This window comes from Muscardinus avellanarius (genome assembly GCF_963383645.1).
Source record: "Muscardinus avellanarius genome assembly, chromosome: 10".
Taxonomy (NCBI): Eukaryota; Metazoa; Chordata; class Mammalia; order Rodentia; family Gliridae; genus Muscardinus; species Muscardinus avellanarius.
The window spans coordinates 58,147,835-58,162,522 of record NC_137796.1 but is presented as its reverse complement, the minus strand read 5'-3'; the positions used below and the strand labels follow the sequence as shown (position 1 = coordinate 58,162,522).

Here is a 14,688-nt window from a genome sequence, read left to right as displayed (position 1 = left end):
ATGTAGATTGGAGATAGAACAGTCTTAGGTTCAATTCCTACTACCACAAAGGAAAAAAAAACAAAAAAACCCTGCACGTCGAGGCGTGGGCAGGCTTGCTGGTTGGCAGTACTTCCGGTGTCACAGGTCATTTTGCTGAGACTCACGACGTGCCCCTTCTGTTTGCAGATTATCATTCACATCTTTCAGGCTGAGACAGAAGGATCGCAGGTTCGCAGCCAGCCTCAGCCACTTAGTGAGGCCCTCCACAACTTAGTGAGGCCCTGTTTCCAAATAAGAGAATAAAATCGGATTGGAAGTGTAGCTCAGAGGTAGATGCCCCTGGGTACAATCTCCAGAATCTCAAATAAATAAATAATAACATTTTTAAATAATCCAAATTTTTCGCCGCGCGTGGTGGCGCACGCTTGTAATCCCCGCGCTTGGGAGGCGGAGACAGGAGGATCGCGCAGGTTCAAAGCCGGCCTCACTGGCTTAAGAGACCCTGTTTCCAAATAAAAAAGTATAAAAATAGGTCTGGGTGTGTAGCCCGGACGTAGAAGGGCTTCCAGGAACCCCAGTACCACACACACACACACACACACATCCACAGTTTTCACTGTAATAAACGGTGACTGAGCGCAGCCATTTTCCTAAGTTCTGCAAGTCCTTCTAGTGACCCTGTGAGCCGGAGGGCAGTCGAGAACCCCCTCCACACACCACTGCCAAACCACAAACCGCTGTATTTGGGCAGAGCTGGGACTCAAGCTCATGTCTCTTCCTTCCTTCTCTTCCTCCCTCCCTTCTTCCCTTCCTACCTTTCTTCTTGGTACTAGGGAATGAGCCCAAGGGCATTTGATCCCTGAGCCACACCCCCAGCCATTATGGTTATGATTATTTTTTGTGTGTATGTATGTTACCAGGACTTGAACACAAGGGTGTTCTGCCTTTGAGCAACACCTCCAGCCCAATTTAATTTTTGTTTTCAAACAGGGGTCTCACTAAGTTGCTGAGGGTCTTATAAGTTGTTGAGGCTGGCCTTGAACCTGCGATCCTCCTGTCTCAGCCTCCCAAGTCCTGGGATTACAGGTGTGCATCACTATGCCTGGCTACCCATGACCCTTCATTCCTTGTTGTTTCCAGGGAGAAGTGGTAGGATTTCAGATCCAAGCAGAGGAAGGAGGTGGACTTACTCTTCCTTTGCACCAGTTCCAGGGTCACTAAAGGGCGTTGCCTCCCTCAAATCTTACAGTTTTTGTGGAAACGTGCTTTCCTTGTGTACCCGAGGCCTTCCCTCTCTGGGGATCCCCGTTCCCTGAGATAAGGTGGAATCGTTCCTGCTTTGAAAAAAACTCTCCTGATTCATGAAAACATGAAGGAGTGTCAAAACACTGGAGGCATGCCACGAAATGGTGGTGTAATTTAATCAGTGACATTTAACAACAGAAAGCTTTTCTGTGTGTGTGTGTGTGTGTGTGTGTGTGTGTGTGTGTGTGTGTGTGTGTTACTAGGCTCTCTACCTCTGGGCTACACTCCCAGGCCTATTTTATATTTTATTTGGAAACAGGGTCTCACTAAGTTGCTGAGAGCCTCACTAAGGAGCTGAGGCTGGCTTCGAACCTGTGCGATCCTCCTGCCTCAGCTTCCCAAGCGCTGGGGTTACAAGTGTGCGCCACCACGCCTGGCATAACTGAAAGCTTTCGTACACACAGAGCACTGGCAGGCTCCCTGCTACCCACAAGGCAATCAGGCTCCCAAGAGAGGAGGAGGCTGGGGGGTGGTGCTGCTCACCTGTATCCCAGTACTCAGGAGGCTGAGATGGAGGATCCCCGGTTCTAGGCCAGCCTCAGCTGGGATCACAGGTGTGTGCCATCACGCCCAGCTAGAATGGATGTGTTTTAGGAAGATCGTGAAAAGAGGAGTTTGAAGGCGCTTGTCGTGGCTTGGATATGAAGTGTCCCCGTGGGCTCATGTGTTGAGGGCCTGGTGTCAGGGCTGCAAGGTTCAGAGGTGGGCTTCTGGGACGTGTCTGCATCTCGAGGCTGCCGCATCATCAGTGGGCTGATCCACTGACACTTGAGCTCATGTCTGATTGGGTGCCTGGGAGGTGGGGCCCAGTCCAGGAAGCAGCTCACCCAGGTGTGCTCTGGGAGGGTATGTCTCCTCTCTGGCCTCTCTCTCTTCCTCTTCTCCTCCCCTCTTCAAAGTTTTCCCTCAACACACCCCTCTGCCATGATGTACTGTCTGGCCACAGGCCCAGAAACAATGAAGCCAGCCACCCATGGAACCTCTGTGTGCTAAGAGAAATTTTTTCCTTTTTTAAGTTTTTTTCTCAGTTATTTTGTCACAGCAACAGAAAGCTGACTTACATAGCACTGAACACTGGTGTGTGTGTGTGTGTGTGTGTGTGTGTGTGTGTGTGTGTTACTAGGGGTTGAACGCAGGGGCATTCTACCTCTGAGCAACACTCCAGCCCTATTTTAATTTTTAATTATTTTTGTGGTACTAGGGATGGAACCCAAGGGCCTTCCACCTCTGGGTTTTCATTTTTTATTTGGAAACAGGGTCTCACTTTTAGTGAGGCTGTCCTCAAACCTACGATCCTCTTGTCTCAGCCTTACAAGTACTGGGATTACAAGTGTGCACCACCATGCCTGGCTTAATTTTTTTAATTTTGAAACAAGGTCTTGCTAGATTGTAAAGGGCCTCGCTAAGGTGCTGAGGCTGGTATCCTCTTGTCTTAGCCTCCCAAGTACAAGTACTGGGATTACAGGTGTGCTCCATTAAGCCTGGCTGGACATGGAACCATTTAATGGAAATACTAGCTCTATCAGGAAAAAAAAAAAGGAGATGAAAAAGAAATATGTACAAATGATTCATTTTTCTCTTCATCCTTCTCCCAGGGTACGTGGGTGGCCTTGGAGGGGAACCTTGTTTCAGAATGGAATCTTGCTGCCCCTGGGTCATAGCTTCTATTTCTCATTAGGTTCACTTCTCTATCCGAATGGCTTACTTATCCTATTTTCCTGCATTTATGGTCAAAATATTTGTGAGTTTTTTGATGGTACTAGATTAAACCCAGGGCTATTCTACCATTGAGCTACACCTCCAGCTCTTAAAAAAAATTGTTTTTGAAATCAGATCTCGAGACTGGTCACGAATCTTCCATCCTCCTGTCTTAGTCTTCCACATATCATGTATATATAAATAAATGTGTGTGTGTGTATATATATATATATATATATATATATATATATATATATGGAAAGAAAGAAAAAAATACATATAACATTTTTTTTTTTGGTGGTACTGGGTTCCTGGAAGCCCTTCTACCTCCGGACTACACTCCCAGACCTATTTTATATTTTTGAAACAGGGTCTCTTACGCCAGCGCGGCTGGCTTTGAACCTGCGCGATCCTCCTGTCTCCACCTCCCAGCGCGGGGATTACCAGCATGCACCACCACGTCTGGCTTTACATATAACATTTTAAAAAAGCAAATAGAATAGTTCATTCCTTATTTTTTCCTTTGGCTAAAACTTCCTGGAAAAACAGCAACAACAACAACCACAACACCAGGGTTCATCACCTGCCAGTACTGTGTCCTGACCATGTGACTTTTCCAGCCACTAGGGAGAAATGACATCAACCTCCACAAGCAGGAGAAACTTCACCTGACTGTGTTTTGGGCACTTGACTTATGAGCCTTTCAAATGTGTGCTTGTGTAATCCCAGCATTTGGGAGGCTGAGACCGGAGGATTGCAGTTTGTGGACAGCCTCAGCTACTACTTAGTGAGGCCCTTTGCAACTCAGTGAGACTATTTCAAAATGAAAAATAAAAAGTGGGGCTGGGGGTGTATCTTGGAGGTAGAATGCCTCTGGGTTGCATTCCCAGTACCGCAAAAAAAAAAAAAAAAAAAAAAAAAAAAAAAAATGTGTGCTTGCATTGCTGGAGCTCAACTGTTTAACCCTCTAGAAAAGGATTTTAACCTGTACTGTACTTTGCTTCTGTAACCCTAAATGTATGCCTATTTTAAAATAAACATTTAAAAATTGCATACATTAAAAAATTGTAACATACATACAGAAATGTATACCAAATAGCATGTTATTCCCACTCCCAGAACAAATATCCTCTCAGATTGGGCATAATGACGCGTGCCTATATCCCAGTACTTGGGAGGTGGAAATAGGAGGATTGCAGATTCGAGGCCAGCCTCAGCAACTTAGTGAGGCTCTGTTTCAAAACAAAAAAAGAAGCTTGGAATGGTAGCATAAACTTGTAATCCCAGTACTTGGGAGGCTGAGGCAGGAGGATCACAGGTTCAAGGACAGCCTCAGCAAGAAGTGAGCCCTGTTTCAAAATAAAAATAAAATAGGAATGGAGATATAGTAGCTCGTAGGTAGAATGCCCCTGGGTTCCATCCCTAGTACAAAAAAAAAAGAAAGAAAGAAAAAGAAAAAAAAAGAAAAGAAAAGAAAAAATAGAGAGAGAGGGAAAGAAAGAAAGAAAAGGTAGCTGGGCATGGCAGCGCACGCTTGTAATCTGAGACCAGAGGATGGCGGTTCACAGACAGCCTCAGCTACTTAGTGAGGCACTCTGCAACTTAGTGAGACCTTGTTTCAAAAATAAATAAAGAAACACCCGGGCACACTTGTAATCCCAGCGCTTGAGAGGCGGAGACAGGAGGATGGAGCAGGTTCGAAGCCAGCTGTGCTGGTTTAAGAGACCCTGTTTCAAAAAAAAAAAAAAAAAAAAAAAAATATATATATATATATATATATATATATATATATATATATATATATATATAATAGGTCTGAGAGTGTAGCCCAGAGGTAGAAGGGTTCCAAATAAATAAATAAATAAATAATAAATGAAGAAAGAAAGAAAGAAAGAAAGAATACAAAATAGGGTGAATTCATTCCTTGGGTTCCATCCCCATACCTACAAAAAAAAAAAAAAAAAAAGAAAAAAAAAGAAAAGGGGGTTGGGAGTGTAGCTCAGAGTAGAATGTCCCTTGATTCAACCCTGAGCACCAATAATAAAATAAAATAAAATAAAATAAAATAAAATAAAATAAAATAGGGCTGGGGGTGTAGCTCGGAGCTAGAATCCAGAATGCCTCTGGGTTCAGTTCCCAGGACTGCAAAACACATATTTTTTCCTCTTGGAAGCTGCTCCTGTCCTCTGCCCATCCAAGCCTTCGCTCCTTGTTCTGTTTTGTAATAAACACGTCTTTCCTTTTCTGTAGACCTGCATGTTTATTATCAAATAGGTATCTTACAGCAGAGTTGATTTGGTTATTTTCTGAGCTTTATGTGAAGCAGTCCTACTGGTTGGGAGTAAATGTTTGTGGCTGTTTTTTAGGGAGAATCCATTCAGAAGAGGAGCGCGGGGCGTGTGGTTTCCTGGCTCCGGCCCCGGCCTCCCCGTCTTGGAGTGCTCTTCCCTGGCCCCGACCTCCCGTCTTGGAGTGCTCTTCCCTGGCCCCGGCCTCCCGTCTTGGAGTGCTCTTCCCTGGCCCCGGCCTCCCCGTCTTGGAGTGCTCTTCTCTGGCTGGGGCCCAAGCAGCTGCTGCAGCTTTTGTAAGGGAAATCCAGGGTCTGCAGCTGTGGCTGGAACCTGAGCCTGGGCTCAGGCAGAATGCATCTGTTCTCTCCCCACAGAATTCCTAGGTTTCGTGGGGGCATTTCCAGAGAAGGAGAGAACCAACTCAGAATGCCACAAAAGACAGAGCTGCCCGGTCTGTAGCACTGAAGCGTCAGGCTTTATTTTATTATTTATTTATTTATTTTTGGTGGTACTGGGGATGGAACCCTTCTACCTTCGGGCTACACTCCCAGACCTGTTTTATATTTTTATTTGGAAACGGGGTCTCTTAAGCCAGCTGAGGCTGGCTTCGAACCTGCGCGATCCTCCTGTCTCCGCCTCCCAAGCGCGGGGATTACAAGCGTGCGCCACCACGCCCGGCTTATTTTAGAATTTTAGCTCTGCAGACTGAAAATGTACAGATAAGACACTATGTGTTTTTGGAAGCATCATACTTTCAAAGCAGGTTGAGAAGTCACACTGTGATCCAAGCAATGTATAAGGTGCCGCCCTCCGACCCTTCCCAGCTCTTCACTTGAAATGGAAAAAAAACCCCAACCAAACACAAAACCATGCACGGCAGGGCACACAGCCCTGTAATCCCAGTACTTGGGAGGCTGAGACAGGAAAATTTCAGGTGAGCCCCTCTTTCAAAATAAAAAATAAAGCCGCGGGTGGTGGCACACGCTTATAGTCCCGGCATTCGGAGGATTGCGGTTCCCAGACAGCCTCAGCTATTTACTGAGGCCCTCTGCAACTCAGATACCCTGTATCAAAATAAAGAATAAAAAATAGGGCTGGGGGTGCAGCTCGAATGTAGAATGCCCCTGGGTCAAATCTCCAGTACCCTGTCTCCAAAATGCAAACAAGATTTTCCATGCAGAGTGATACTACTGATTTTTTTTTCTCTTTTCAGGTTTTTTTTTTTTTTTTTTTTTTTTTTTGTGGGTGTGGGGATGAAACCCAGGGGCATTCGACCTCCGAGCTGCAGCCACTGCACTATTTTTTATTCTTTTATTTTGAAACCGGGTCCCACTGAGTTACAGAGGGCCTCACTAAGTAGCTGAGGCTGTCTGCAAACTGTGATCCTCTGGTCTCAGCCTCCTGAATGCTGGGATTACAAGTGTGCGCCACCAGGCCTGGCTAGTAATTTTTTTTTGTGTGTGTGGTAATAGGGATTGAACTCAGGGAAATTCTACCTGTGAGCTACATCCCCAGCCCTATTTTATTTTTATTTTAAAATAGGGTCTTCTAGCCGGGCGTGGTGGCGCACGCTTGTAATCCCCGCGCTTGGGAGGCTGAGACAGGAGGATCGCACAGATTCGAAGCCAGCCTCAGCTACTTAGTGAGGCTCTCAGCAACTGTGTGAGACCCTGTTTCCAAATAAAATGTATATATTTAAAAAAAAAAAAAGGTCTGGGAGTATAGCCCAGAGGTAGAAAGCCTCTGGGTTCCACCCCCAGTACCACCAAAAAAAAAAAAAAAATAGGGTCTTCTATGTTAATGAGCGTCTCACTCCTTGCTGAGGCTGTCCTTGAACCTGCAGTCTTCCTATCTCACCCTTCTCAGTACTGGGATTACAGGTGTGAACTTGGCTTTTTGTATCTTCTCAACTCCTTTTTTAAATTATTATTATTATGTGGGGTTGAACCCAGAAGCTTTCTACATGCCCCATGCCCCCCTAGTCCGTTTTAACCAGCCTGGTACCTGCAATCCTCCTGTTTTATCATCCCAGTTACTGGGATTTCAGATATTCATTGCCATGCCTGGGTTAACCTCTTTTACTTACTTACTTATTTATTTATTTATTTTTGGTGGTACTGGGGGTGGAACCCAGAGGCTTTCTACCTCCGGGCTCTACTCCCAGACCTATTTTATATTTTATTTGGAAACAGGGTCTCACTAAGTTGCTGAGAGCCTCACTAAGTAGCTGAGGCTGGCTTCGAACCTGTGCGATCCTCCTGTCTCAGCCTCCCAAGTGCGGGGATTACAAGCATGTGCCACCATGCCCGGCTACTTATTTATTTTTATTTTATTTTATTTACTTACTTTTTTTTGCGCTTCTAGGGATGGAACCCAGGGCCATTCTACCTCTGAGCTACACCTTTAGCCCTATTTTCTTTCTTTCTTTCTTTCTTTCTTTCTTTCTTTCTTTCTTTCTTTCTTTCTTTCTTTTTTGTACTGGGGGTGGAACCCAGGGGCTTTTCTACCTCTGGGCTATACTCCCAGACATATTTTCTACTTTTTACTTGTAAACATGGTCTCACTAAGTTGCTGAGAGCCTCACTAAATAGCTGAGGCTGGCTTCAAACCTGTGCAATCCTCCTGTCTCAGCCTCCCAAACACTGGGATTACAAGCATGCACCACTATGCCCAGCTTTTATTCTTTATTTTGAAACAGGGTCTCACTGAGTTGCAGAAGGCCTCACTAAGTAGCTGAAGCTGTCCACAAACTTCGATCCTCCAGTCTCAGCCTCCCAAATGCTGGGATTAAAAGCGTGCACCACCACAGCCGGCTTTCACCTCTTTGTAATACCTGAAGACCCTCACCTTCTAAAATCTCCATCAAGCTGGGCGTGGTGGCGCACTCGTATAATCCCAGCATTTGGGAGGCTGAGACAGGAGGATCATGATTCAAGGCCAGACTTAGCTACTTAGTGAGGCCTTTTGAAACTTAGTGGGACCCTGTTTCAGAATAAAGAATAAAATAGGGCTGGGGGTGTAGCTTGGAGGTAGAATGCCCCTGGGTTCCATCATCAGTACCCGAAAAAAAAAAAAAAAAAAGACTTAGGAAGCAGAAATAAATGTTGAAAACCCTGGGTGGGACATGGTGACACACACCTGCAATCCCAGTTCTTGGGAGGCTGAGATGGGAGGAACAGAGGTTAGAGACCTGCAGCATATGGCAATTTAGTGAGACTATGTTTCAAAATTAAAGAATAAGCCTGGTGTGGCAGCGCAGGCTTGTAATACCAGCATTCAGGAGGCTGAGACCGGAGGATCGAGGTTCGCGGACAGCCTCAGCTACCTAGTGAGGCCCTCTGCAACTCAGTGAGATCTGGTTTCAAAATAAAGAATAAAAAATAGGGCAGGGGGTGTAGCTCGGAGGTCAAATGCCCTTGGGTTCCATCCCCAGACCTGCAAATAAATAAATAAATAAATAAATAAATAAATAAATAAATAAATGCCAGGCATGGTGGCGCACGCTTGTAATCCCCAGCGCTTGGGAGGTGGAGACAGGAGGATCGCACAGGTTCAAAGCCAGCCTCACTGGCTTAGGAGACCCTGTTTCCAAATAAATATAAAATAGGTCTGGGAGTATAGCCTGGAGGTAGAATGGTTCCATCCCCGGTACCACCAAAAAATAAGCTAAATAAATAAATAATAAAAATAAATAAAAAGACAGGGCTGAGGGTGTAGCTCAGAGGCAGAATGCCCCTCAGTTCAATCCCTAATAAAAATGCCTCCAACATACACATAAATTCAACTCTGGAACAGGAAGGACAGCAGGGCAGAGTGAGCCAATATGAGTCACAGAGCTACCGGGGTGTGTTTTTGCAATTCACTCCAGAGAGGAAATCTGGAAGTGAACCTGGAGACCCCTAGACCTTCTTTAGGGTCAGTGTTTATAGAACGTTGGTGATTTCTCACTTAAGGTACACAGAAGGACAAACTAAAAGTCTGTAATGAGTGGAAGGGACAAAAAGGTAATCCTAAATCGGAGGAGCAGAGATGGATGAGAGGGCTGGAACTGCAGGGATGCGTTGCCATGGAGACCACATCATAAGACTTTGTCATAGAAACCGCAGTACCATGTGTTGCCATGGGAACTACAGCAAGGACTCCTATTAAGGGTGCTTCAGAACTATTTTTAAATCTGATGGCAATCAGGTGGCTCCTTAATGGGAGACCAAGCAGGCAGCTAACTCCATTTAACACACAAAAACAAAACACAAAGCATATATACATGCATATAATTGTATATTTACATGTATATATTTATATATTCTTTCTATACATAAATTTTTACTTTTTGGTGGTACTGGGGTTCCTGGAAACCCTTCTACCTCCAGGCTACACTCCCAGACAGCAAGGCTGGCTTTGAACCTGTGTGATCCTCCTGTCTCCGCCTCCCAAGCGCGGGGATTATAAACGTGTGCCACCACGCCCTACACTCTACATAAATTTAAAAATTTTCAGCCGGGCGTGGTGTAATCCCCGCACTTGGGAGGCAGAGACAGGAGAATCGCGCAGGTTCGAAGCTAGCCGTGTCCGCTGGCTTAGGAGACCCTGTTTCCAAATAAAAATGTAAAAATAGGTCTGGGAGTATAGCCCAGAGGTAGAAGGGCTTCCAGGAACCCCAGTACCACCAAAAAAAATTCTGAGATAAACCCAGGGCCCAGGTTTATTAGGGCCTCACTAAGTAGCTGAGGCTGCCTGCAAACCATGATCCTCCTGTTTCAGCCTCCCAAATGCTGAGATTACAGGTGTGTATTGCCACGACTGGCTCCCAGCTATTTTATTTTTTATTATCATTTATTATTATTATTATTATTATTATTATTATTATTAATAATTTCCTGTAACTGGAGGTGGAACCCAGGGGCATTCTACCTCTGAACTAAACCCCCAGCTCTATTTTCTTTCTTTTTCTTTCTTTCTTTCTTTCTTTCTTTCTTTCTTTCTTTCTCTTTCTCTCTTTCTCTCTTTCTCTCTTTATTTATTTATGTTTGCAGGTCTGGGGATGGAACCCAGGGGCATTCGACCTTCAAGCTACACCCCCTGCCCGGTTGCCCTGTTTTTTATTCTCCTTTTTTTTTTTTTGGTGGTACTGGGGTTCCTGGAAACCCTTCTACCTCCGGGCTACACTCCCAGACCTATTTTATACTTTTTTATTTGGAAGCAGGGTCTCTTAAGCCAGCGCGCTGGCTTCGAACCTGCACGCTCCTCCTGTCTCCGCCTCCCAAGTGTAGGGATTACAAGTGTGCGCCGCCACGCCAGGCTATTCTCTATTTTGAAACAGGGTCTCACTAAGTTATGGAGGACCTCACTAAGTAGCCGAGGCTGTCCGCGAACCACAATCCTCTGGTCTCAGCCTCCCAAGTGCTGGGATTACAAGCGTGCGCCACCACGCCTGGCTACTTTATTCTTTATTTTGAAACAGGATCTCACTAAGTTGCAGAGGGCCTCACTAAGTAGCTGAGGCTGGCTGTGGACCACTATCCTATTGTCTCAGCCTCCCAAGTACTAGGATTGCAAGAGTGTGCCACCACACCCAGCTCCAGCTATTTTAAATGTTTCTTTTTATGTGTGTGTGCAGTACGGGGAATGCGAACCTGTGATCCTCTGTCTCAGCCTCCCAAGTACTGGGATGACAAGCGTGCGCCACCACGCCTGGCCTTAAAGTCTCACTTTTGACTTTGATGCCTGAGCCTTCTGAACGTTCTTAGAGCCATTTGGGAAATCTCAGTTCTGTTAGATGGCTGGCCAGAGCAACAGCAACTCCATTTTGTGAAGGCCTTTTACCTGCTGGGAAACCCCCCCCTAACTGAAACACCCTGTCTCTTGCTTGGCACAGACTGCAAGAGACCTTTAGATAACTCATCTTCTGCCTCAGGGACTCCCCACCCCGCCCTCTGCACTTTCCCATCTTAGTAGCCCAGCAGAATTGGAACCTGCCTCTTGATTAACCTCTATAATCCCTCAGTCTGTGAGACCCCCTCCGCAGGCTTTATCCTGCCACAGAGCCTCGCTCTCCCTCCCGCCTCCTTGGCCTCCTCTTTCAAGTTTCTTGGGGCCTGATGTTTCCCTTCTGCCTGTGTGTAGAACAGCCAAATTCCAGTATGATGTCAGCCATGGGGCATTTCACCCCAGCATTTGGGAGACTGAGACAGGAGAATAGCAGTTGGCGGCCAGCTTCAGCTACTTAGTGAGGCCCTTTGCAACTCAGTGAGACCCTGTTTCAAAATAAAGAATGAAAAATAGGGTTGGGGGTGTAGCTCCAAGGTAGAATGCCCCTGAGTTCCATCCCCAGTACCGTAAACAAAACAAAACAAAAAAAACACTTCTAGATCAGGACTTTTTTTTTTTTTTTTTTTTTTTGGAACTGGGGATTAGACCTAAGAGTAGTTTACATCCAAGCTACATCCAAGCTCTTCTTTATTTTTTAATTTTGTAAAAGGATCTCCACTAAAGTTAATGAGGGTGTGGCTACGTTGCTTTGGCTGGCCTGGGACCTGTGATCACCCTGGCTCAGCCTCCCAAGGACTGGGATTACAAGGAAGGATCCCCCCCCCTTTTATTTGTATTCCTATTATGGAGAAAAGGAAGACACTCAGAGAGCCCAACTTACATAACCCAAGATGGAAAAGCTAGGATGCAGCATTTTTAGGTGTAACAGGGAGGGCCTGGCCAAGAACAGATGACACCTCAAATTTATGTTATCCAGAGAAGTGCTTAATAACTATTAACAAAGATGTTGCCGAGGGCGGTAAATTGAGGAACCAGCAAGGAAAGGTGAGGAACTACTACCCTCAGGGAGTCACCAGGGGAGTGAGAAGGTTCTAGAAATTCCTGGAAGTTTCTAGAATCTGGCAGCTATAGCCAGCGCCTGTGTGGCTTTTGTGTGCAGAATGGAGTGTGTGTGTGTGTGTGTGTGTGTGTGTGTGTGTGTGTGTGTGTAAGGGGGGCACTGAGTCTTCTCCTTGCTGTTGCCTCCGACCCCTGCTGTCTCCCAGGACTTGGGCTGGCAGAGGCTAAGAGCTCTGCTACAGGCAGCCATAGCTGTCAGCGCCCTCGCTCACCCCTCACCCCAGTGATGGGGACCCGGTCCCCAGGGTCCCCATCAATCGAGCAGTCGAGGCTGGACGGCGTGGGCTCAGAGGGGCGCTAGGAGACAACCCAGACCCCTCGCCCAGTGAACCCCAACCCACGCACTCCCTGCCACCCCTCGAGGGGCCCTGCCGCCTCTTAGCGGCGGCGCAGCGGTTGCCATGGAGACCGCCGGCGCGGCGCGGGGCCCGTGCGCATGCGCGCGCTGCGGCGCCGACCCCGGGTCCGCGCAGCTGCCGCCGAGATCGAGGCCCGACTTCGCGTGACCGGCCGGGGCGCCGCGGGGGCGACGGCCGCTGCCGACGCGTCCAGGCCGGAGCCAGCCCGCAGGGCCTCCGCCCCGCCTGGCCGAGGCCGGAGCGCGCTGCCCGCCGTCCCGCCGGCCGGGCCCAGGCCACCTGCGCCGGACACGTGTGAGCACCGGGGCGGGGGCGGGAGGACGCCCTGACACCCCCGTGACCTTGCAGGGCTCCGGGTGGCGCCGCCCGCCGCCCCCGAGGCAGCCGATGTCGGAGGCCGTGGCCATGAACCTTCTGGAGGACTGGTGTCGGGGGATGGAGGTGGATATCCACAGGTCCCTGTTGGTCACAGGCATCCCCGAGGACTGCGGCCACGCAGAAATCGAGGAGACCCTGAATGGGGTCCTCTCTCCCCTGGGCTCCTACCGCATCCTCAACAAGATTTTTTTGAGGGAAGAGAACGTCAAGGCCGCCCTCATTGAGGTCAGCGAGGGTGTGAATCTGAGCGCCATCCCCCGGGAGTTCCCAGGAAGGGGCGGGGCCTGGAGAGTGGCCTGCAGAGACCCCACCCAGGATGCGGAGTTTCTGAAAAACCTGAATGAATTCCTGGATGCCGAGGGGCGCACCTGGGAGGACGTGGTCCGCCTGCTGCAGCTTAACCATCCCGCGCCGCCCCAGAACCGGAACCAGCCCTCGGAGAGCTGGGCGGAAGCTTTGGGGGTGCTCCTGGGCGCCGTGGTGCAGGTCATCTTCTGCCTGGATGCCGAGATCCGCAGCCGGGAGGAAGCCAGGGCTCGTGAGATGTTTGAGGCCGAGCAGGTGGCAGCCTGGGCGTCGGCAGCAGGGAAGAAGGTCAAGAAGGAGCCGGGGCTGGCCGCCGAGGGCCGCTCTGCCTTGAAGGTGGAGAACTCCAGCCGCTGGCCTGACGTGGAAGACCGGCGTGACCCTCCCAAGCCTTTCATTCGCAGGGCTGGAGCTAAGTCCCGCTCCAGGAGAAAGAAGCAGAAGAAAAACCTCAGGCAGGAACCAGTACCCTGGAAGAAACCCAGAGGCAACCATCCCAGCAGCTCGGCCTTCCTGCAGGATCCCGAGGCTGGTGATGCCGAAAACATGGAGGGCTCAGAATCTGTCAAGAGCAACAGAAAGCCCTGTGTGAAGCAGGAGGAGGCAGCTTTCAAGAAGCCCATGGCAAGAAGTGCTTGGAAAGTTCCCAGAAATCCACCTCAGGAGGCCCAGAGGGAGGCTGGGAGCCCTGGAGGCATCTCTGAGTCAGACCAAGATGGTAGTCAGGAAAGGCCCCCAAAGAAGAAGGTCGGGGGCTGGGTCTCCGGAAAGAGCTTTGCCCCTCTGAGGAAGAAAAAGAAGGTGAGCATGGGCCCCGTCTCTTACGTCCTCGTCGATTCTGAAGAGACCAAGCAGAAGCCAGCGATTCTGAAGAAAGGGCCCGGCAACAGAAGGGATGGCGCAGCTCAGAAGGCCCCTCGTGGCCCACAGTCCAAGTCGCTAGCCTCCACGTCCAGGGGTCTGAAGGCCAAGTCACGGGGCGCCCGTGCCTCTAATGGTGAGAGACCTGGATGAAGTGGGGAGCCCAGGAGGGGCAGGCAGGGACACCCGAGCCCCCAGGGGTGGTAGGTCAAGGAGGATGTTAGTGCACTGGAGGGAGGAGGTGGGTGACATGCCGTGAGGCTTTAGGAGGTGAGGGGACCCCTGGGGAGATAGCGAAGCCGACTCATGCCGGAAGCGTGGGTCGAGGGACTGGTCCGTCTACCTCTGCATTCACTTGGGGATCTGTCCGTTGTCGGGGCGATGTTTTCTGAAGGTCTGGTCAGTCGATGGAAACGTTCAAGGACTCAAAGGTCTTAGGAAGTCAGAGTTTCCTAACGATGCCTCTCCCTGCTTCCCCTTCTTTGCTTGTTCTGATTTATCCACAGATTCCAGGAAGCTCTGATTCGGGAGATCACCCGTACCGGAGGAGTTGAAAGAAGACCAAGGAAGCAGTTCTAAGTCAGGGGCAGTTTATCTTGTTTATCTTGTTGAGTGATACT

The 14,688-nt window shown here is 48.6% G+C and overlaps 1 protein-coding gene across 1 annotated transcript; it reads left to right on the top strand.

The window, feature by feature from the left end:
* Positions 1–12,910: 12,910 nt before the first annotated feature.
* Positions 12,911–14,221, top strand: PNMA8A (PNMA family member 8A; the record flags this gene model as incomplete). The annotated part of the gene is made up of 1 exon (XM_080703628.1): positions 12,911–14,221. The coding sequence occupies one exon, from the start codon at positions 12,911–12,913 to the stop codon at positions 14,219–14,221; it is 1,311 nt and encodes a 436-aa protein (XP_080559754.1).
* Positions 14,222–14,688: the final 467 nt, after the last annotated feature.